The sequence below is a fragment of the Sus scrofa genome, chromosome 11 (assembly GCF_054392235.1).
Source record: "Sus scrofa isolate SSC_HxYL_T2T_F1_AM1 chromosome 11, Sscrofa_HxYL_maternal_Yorkshire_Landrace_v2.0, whole genome shotgun sequence".
In the NCBI taxonomy this organism is placed as follows: Eukaryota; Metazoa; Chordata; class Mammalia; order Artiodactyla; family Suidae; genus Sus; species Sus scrofa.
The window spans coordinates 9,520,146-9,527,887 of NC_139393.1; the positions used below are offsets into that span (position 1 = coordinate 9,520,146).

General features: G+C 46.4%; 1 protein-coding gene across 3 annotated transcripts in view; it reads right to left on the reverse strand.

Moving 5' to 3' along the window:
* The window catches only part of N4BP2L1 (NEDD4 binding protein 2 like 1), a 28,704-nt gene extending 21,293 nt beyond the window's left edge, over positions 1-7,411 (reverse strand). For all 3 annotated transcript variants that reach the window (XR_014819164.1, XM_084981445.1, XM_021065183.2), the window contains exon 1: positions 7,144-7,411. Coding sequence is in view for 2 of the 3 variants with exons in the window: in XM_084981445.1 (XP_084837571.1) it covers positions 7,144-7,319 (176 nt within the window). In the remaining variant the exon portion in view is untranslated. The remainder of the gene's footprint in view (positions 1-7,143) is intronic.
* Positions 7,412-7,742: the final 331 nt, after the last annotated feature.

The following is a 7,742-nucleotide window of genomic DNA, read 5'->3' on the forward strand; positions in this document are numbered from 1 at the left end:
CACCATGAGGTTGTGGGTTTGATCCCTGGCCTCACGCAGCAGGTTGAGGATCCGGCGTTGCCATGAGCTGTGGTTTAGGTCGCTGATGCGGCTTGGATCTGGTGTTGCTGTGGCTCTGGCACAGGCTGGCAGCTGTAGCTTTGGTTAGACCTCTAACCTGGGAACCTCCATGTGTTGTGGGTGTGGCCCTAAAAAGCAAATAGCAAAAAAAAAAAAAAAAATTTCATTCTTAAAAAACAAAAACCAAACAAACAAACACTCCATGTCAGGATTATTGTAAAAATCCTAAGTAAGCACATATAAAGTGCCTGCACACAGTGGACACTCAGTAATGCGGGCTTTCTTTTCTGTCTCCATACTTCCCTCCCCTTTCCCAGGGTCTTACCTTGATCAAAACAGACAGCCTTCTGCTCAAGCCATGCCTGCAACGCGACTGAGAGTCTTATGAAGGAACAATCAGACATGAGACTAATTTTTCTCTATCATGCTATTTCCTCAATCTTACAAAGCCTAGCTATCTTTAGATAACTTGGAATGATAATAAGTAACCTCTAATTGGGTTACTCTAGAGTCTGAACAGGGCTAGAACAGTACCATTGAAAAGAATTCACTGAAACGCCAAAAAGGAACTAAGGCAGCTGGGTCACGTTACAAACGCCCTGTCGTGTGAGCAGATGAGGACGAGACTTTAGACACCCCTGGGAGCTCAGTGTTGACTACACTGTCTCCCTTCGCACACCATAGTCAGGATAAACATGAATGCTTATTTAAAAATCTAAATCTCATCTCTTCCCATGGCCTTAAATGGTTCCACATTAATAAAGAAAAATTAATCCTTGATAATTATCAGAAGAAACATTATCAACATTGACAAATAATAACATGTGGCTTCCTTACACTGACAGTGGAGATTCAGGTAAACTAAGCGCTCATAATGGAGCCTTTACGTGTGTTTTTCATTACCCACCAGATGGACACCAACCTCATTATGCTTTCACCAGCTCACCCCCAGTCTTTGGTGCAGTTATTCTCCTTTGGGTGCAGAAGAAAAAGCTCTGACTAGAACTAAGGAGAATTTGTCCCTATGAGACTTGACCAAGATGTATGACTTCTTAGAACTTAATGTCTTGGGCTTGGGCTAGAAGAAGTCTCAGGGAACTTCCTGTGTATCTCCTGAGATTTTCTTATGAAAACATTCTTCCTCTTTCATTTCCTCCTCTATTTCTACTGCTTCTCTAATCATAACCGCACCCATGACATAACACTGCCCCTGAAAATTCAGCAGGGCCTTCTTCCACTATTCCCACAGCTCCAGGAGCACGGGGATGCTGATTCTCTTGTGCTACTTTTCTAGGAAGTGACTGCAACATACACTGCACCGTGTCTTCTTACACTGTGAACATAACGTGGCATGTCGAGTCCTCATTTATCTCAACCTCCAGAGACAGGCACTGCAAGGACTCTCAGAGATGGGGAAAGGAGGTTCAGGACCTACCTGAGGAAAATCACTAAAAATATAAAAAGTTAGTAGCTTCTCCAAGTAGACCTAAGTGACTAAGAATCTGAGACATCACCTGCCTGATACTCTAATTTCATATACACAGACTTGGAATGCTGCAAACTTTCTATATTGACCTTGCTTTTATTTCTGAGAACCCTGGCCTCATAATTTAAAACACCATGGTCCAGGCCTGCTGGCTCAGAGCACGGTGGAACGAGTATGCTCTGAGATCCAATTACTCATACTTAGCTAACCTAACTGATCCCCTCTTCTCGCTGCTTCCCGTATTTCATTCTGCTTGGTTGTGAAGTATACCTTTGTCCCCATTGCTGTCCTATCACTGCATCACATCAGGAAAGCATCTTTCACATCCTTGGAAAACTCTAGGGCCAAGAAATGAAAAGGTATTCCTCTTGATGGAAACTTCCACATCTTCCAGAGACATAAATGAGGAAAAAGACAGCTGTCACTGAGCATCCTTTGAGCCTAATGAATCCTTGTTACAGACCTTTGTTGATGGTGCCAAAATGAACTAGCACATTGCAAAGGATGCCATGTGTCCTAGAGCATTGTCCCCAGACTTTGCTTTCATTGAAATGTAAAGATTTTTTAAAAATTTCAGGGACTGTCTTAAGGTGGACAATTTTTAATTCTGCAAATAAGGGAAAGAAAGGAAGGAAGGAAGGGAAAGAGAAATAGAGAGAGAGAGAGGGAGAAAAAGAAAGAAAGAGAGAGAGAGAGAGGGAGGGGGAAGGAAGAAAGGAAGGGGGAGGAAGGAAGAAAGAAAATAAAGGGAGAGAGGGAGTGAAGAAGAGAAGGAAGAAAAACTACCCTCTACTATTGCCATTTCATTTCAAAAAGACAATTTAGTGGTATATCCATGTAAGGGATTCAGTAGCCCTTACATGGATAAATTAGAAAGATGGGATTAACACAAATTAATAAGGTTCTGACACATGCCACAACATGGATGAACCCTGAAAACATTAAAGTGAAATAAGCCAGACACAAAAGGATAAAGACTGTATGATTTCACTTACATGACGTATCTGGAATATTTGAATACATAAAGAAACTATATCAGAGGTTACCAGGGGCTGAGGGGAGGGGAGATGGGGAGCTGTCTAATGGATAGAGTTTCTGTTTGGGATGATTAAAAAAAAACAAAACATTTTTTTTTTAAAGATAGAGGTGACAGTTGCTTATCATGCAATTAATGCCACTGGACTAGACACTTAAAAACGGCTCGGTGGTAACAACCCAACTAGTATCCATGAGGTTGTGGGTTCGATTCCTGGCCTTACTCTGTGGGTTAAAAATCCAGCATTGCCATGAGCTGCGGTGTAGGTCTCAGACAAGGCCCAGATCTGGCTTTGGTGTAGGCCAGTAGCTGCAGCTCTGATTCAACCCCTAACCTGGGAACTTCCATATGCCAAGGCTGCAGCCCTAAAAAGAAAAAAAGAAAAAAAATGGTTAAAATGGCCCCCAAAGGAGGACATTTTCACACACACACACAAAAGACAACAAACAGGTAAACAGAGGTCCATAAATGTTTTCATGGAGGTAGGAGGAAAGGATAGATGCAGATCCAAGTGAGTTTATCAGTTCAGCTGTGGAAACAGAAATTGTTCTAGATCATCTGCTGAGAGTGAAAGGGTCCCGGGTTGGGAATCCTATTTCTTCTATCAACTCAGTACTCTAGCTTTTAACATTCTCCATGATCTGGGATAAATCAGAAAGATGGGATTAACACAGACACACTACTGTCTATAAAATACAGAGTTCCTGCTGTGGCACAGTGGGTTAATGATCCGGTATTGCTGCAACTGTGGGCTGGACTGGATCCCTGGCCTGAGAACTTCTACATGTCACAGGTGCGGCCAAAAAACAAACAAACAAAAAAGCCAAGGACCTACAGCATAGCACAGGGAACTCTACTCAATATTATGTAACAATCTATATGGAAAAAAAGAATAGATATATGTATATGCATAACTGATTAACTTTGCAGTATATGTGAAATACAACGTTTTAAGTCAACTGTAGTCCAATAAAATTTTTGAAAATAATAAATTTAAAAAATGACATATTTGGTTATTTAATAAATGTTTTGTCATACAGCCTGGACCTGTCAAGTTATTTAATAAAACTCTTTTCAACTAACTTAAAAAGTTATTTTCACCTTTAAAAAGCTAGCAATTAATAGGCACTCATAGAAATAATTTAGAGGAAAAGGATATAATCCATCCCACTGTCATAAAGTCAATAACTATGAATAATATCTTTTTACACATTTGTCTATTAGTATATGCAGATGTCCTTTCATTGAACAGAAAGTGGATTTTCATGTATACATTTGCATGTCAAATGTACAACTACGTTCTCATTTATGACTCATGACTTATAAACCCATCATTTATTTCTGTATGTTTAATCTGTTTCACAGTTTTTCCCTATCATCTTTAAAAACTCTTTCAATGAGCATTTTTCTATCCTCATGTACTTGTCCAGTTATTGCCTTGGGATAAATTCCTGGAAGTAGTACTTACAGCTCAATGGTGAGAACCTCTTTTTGAAATGTCTTTTTGAAATGAAATAGAAGTGATAAAACACATATAGGGAGCATGCTAACTTTTTATATTCTGATGTACTTAAAATTTTTAAACCAGAAAGACACCAACTAATTTTTTTAATATGACCCCAGAATTTAAATAGATGTTTTCTACATCCCAGTCCCTTCAAACTATGAAAACATACAAGTGAAAACCACAGAAATCTAACATTGATTTGGAAGACCAGACATATCCTAATTTCAAAAACATTTTTATTTCTTTAATCAAATATCAAAATCAAAAATAGAAGATGAACCCACATTTGTAAAAAGGGACCTCCTCCAACTTTTAAAGAAAAAAAGTTTTTATTTTTCTGATCCAAGAAATACATGTTCATTATAGAAAATGTGGAAAATACACAGAAGAATGAAAATATGAATTTCCCAGAACCCAACAATACATAAGACAGACTTACAGTTTTACTATTTTTTTACACATGTATATTTTTTAACAATTTGCCATTCTCTTTCTCGCCCCTACCTGACCACCCTAGGAGTCGAGAAAGCAGATCCTTGAGAGCCATGACCTGTGACGTCCACTACACCTTTCATCCTCACCGCAGGCTGCCCTCCTCTGCTGAGCTGTGGACTGCATCCTTGTCTACTTCTCAGAGTTCCATGGAAATGCACATCCCGCCCCCAGCAGGGCCAAGGTCCTCTGCCTCCAGCACTGCCTATGCCCAGCCTATCAGGAGAAGTCACAAAGCCACCTCCCAGCTGCCTCCTTCGCTTCAGAGCCAGGCATCGTCTCCCCAGAACACCCTGAAGTTTACCTCAGCTGATCCACATCTTCAGCAGTAACTAACGCCTCTTAACATTGATACAGCGCGTTCTCTCACACACCTTTCATCTTCACAAGAGCCCTCTGAAGCACAGGAGCTATCCCCATTCAACAGGAAAGCAAACTGAGGTGCAGAGGAGTTGAGATCACAGCTAGTCAGTGGCAGAGCTTGGATCTGACACCATGCATTGACTGGAAGATCAGAACTCTTTACCTAGCCATTACTAACCAAACATTTTAAAGTCTGACAACTAGAACTGAAAAGCTCGAAAGATCTTCGATGAATCATCTTACCTAATCCTTTGTTAGTATTCACATGTAAGGAAAGTAAGTCCCAGAAAAGCTAGGTGATTGCCCAAAGTCACCAACTAGTTTGTGACGAAGAGGATCTAAAGGCACAATCTTCAGACTCCCAGGCCAGTGCTCACGCCAGTCGTCCCTAGAGAGATGTTCTTTAATAAGCTGGTTTTTCATCCGGTGTCTTCTGCTTAGCCCAATGTCAATCAGGAATTAAAATCCTAAAAGTGTAGAATGTTAGAGCCAGAAGGGACCTTAAAGACCACCCAGACCAACCCACTTGCCTTAGAGATGAGAAAAGTGAGGTCCAAAACCCATGGCTTCTGCTGTTCAATTCTGTGTACGTTTTGTTCATCATACTATTCCCCTTCTGAGTCAAATAAAATCTGACCAAAGATCTTTACATGCTTATTGGACATAGTGTGCCAGGCCATAGATAGGCAAAGCCAAAGTGAAACTGAATAGGATATGATTTCAGAAGATACTTGGTTGGTAACAGATATACCCACTCTGACTGAATCATAAAATAAAGTTCTGCTAGTCTAAGCAGGCTCCTCCACTCTCCACCGAGAGAGAAGACCTACTGAAATGTGTGTGTGTCTTAGAAAATGGTAGCAATGGCCTTTGGAAGTCACCCATCCCTTTAATCTGTGAAAATGTAGCAATACTGTTTTGCTAAAGGCTTCTACTTCCACAAATCAGCCAGGAATCCTAATTAAACTAGAAGCACATCACCAGGGCTGTCACAGTTCCCTGACCCCAGAGGACCCAGACTCTCTCCCCCCAGTCTTTGTGTACTATTCAGATCCACCTCCAAATGTGTGATACCTGGATTCTTCTTCTAGGCCCCACGGTTCTATGGCCAGTCCCATGGTTCTGAGCTAGCCTTATCTCTGGTGAGATGGAAAGCTCTTTGAGGGAAAGGGACTGCTTCTGTTGAACACATACTACTGCCAGACACTGTGCTTTGCAGGATAAGGTATGGCCCGTATCTTCAGGAAACTTATAGAAGGATAAACAAAACCATGTGCAAAACCAAGCGCAGCCACAGAGGTGTAAATAGGAAGTGGAGGAGCCCAAAGGGCGAGCATTTCCTACGGGGTAGCTGCCGGTCAGGTAACACACCTGAGCCTTAAAAGGTTGGTGCAATTGGTCTGGGAAAGGGCGGCGGAAGGCAAGCCAGGCAGGCGGACCAGCGTCAGCAAAAGGGAAGGAGAGAAACAGTTTAACGCTGCAGGAACATAGAGTGCAGAGCAGAGAGTGGTGGGAGTTGCGGCGGGAAGAGCGGGCCTGGCAAGGTGGCCCTAGCAACAAGCCCGCGTAATCGCGCTGACCCCATAGGAGGCAGCTGACGCAATTCACGAGTAAACGAATTTGGGCGCCGGTTGCGAGGCTGTGTCAATGACGGCCGCCGCACGGCCCCCTCCCCCGGGCACCTGTGCACCTTCGCAGCCGCCAAAGCACACGCAGCGATGCCTCAATCCGCCAGATCGTCCACGCGGCCACGCGCCCTGGCCCCGACCCCGGACCCCCAGCTTCTCCGCTCCGATTTAAAACGCCTGTTGACGCACCGTGGCGGCTGCCTGCGCGCCAGCGAGCAGCCCGGCGGCTTCCTCTGCAGTCGCCATCCGGCTTTCCTGAAGACTCCCCGCGGGCCCCCGACCGCGGGCCCCCGACCCCGGGCTGGGAGGCTGGGGGCGAAGCCCCCCCCCCCCCCGCGCGCCCGGCTGGCACAGGGGCCGCTGCCATCTGGGGCTCGCGCCAGGCGCTGTGCTGACAGCCGTCCTCCCGCGAGGGCGCAGCATGGAAACCAACGGGACGGGCCGCCGCGTCTTGGGCCCAGTGCCCGGCCGGCACCGGGCGGCCGGGCTTCCCCCGCTGCAGGCGCAGGCCGGGGCCCGGCGGGGGCTCGCTCGGCCGGGTCCGCGCGCGGCGCCCGGGCGCCGTCATTACCTGGCCAGTGTAGTTTTTCCCGAGCCCGGGAGGCCTCGCAGGAGGTAGAGGTGTTTCCGAAAGCTGTGGCGACGCGGAGGTGTCCCACGCGGGGGCGGCGGGGCGGGCGGCCGAGGCTGCGGCTGCTGCTGCCGGAGGCTTAGCCTCCCGAAGGATTCAAGAAAACTCTCCTCCATGGGGTGGGGGCCCGCCGCGAGAGCCCTGCGTTCCCCTTCCTGGAGTCACCGTCTTGGCCAAAGCTGTTGTTTTTGTGGCTCTCCGGCCATGTGATAGATGGAGGGGCGGGCACTCGCAGCCCAGCCCCTCCTTCCCACCCGCCCGAACCGCGCTGCGTGGGAGGGGGCGCCCCTACCTGGAAAGCTGGGGACGCTGGGAGACCGACAGCCGGGAAAACCTGGGCCACGCGACCCCGTGTTCCCGCTCCTCTTGCCTCCCAGAGCCCTTGGCCCTGAGGGGCGAGGGCCCACCGGGCGGGCCACGGGGCACTTCCCCGGGCCCCTTCCCCGGGCCCCCCCTCAAGGAAGGAAGGCCTGTGGCAGAAACCCTACCCCACCCCCCACGGACCACTGGCCTAGACCTTGAAAGGGAAATCATTTTAG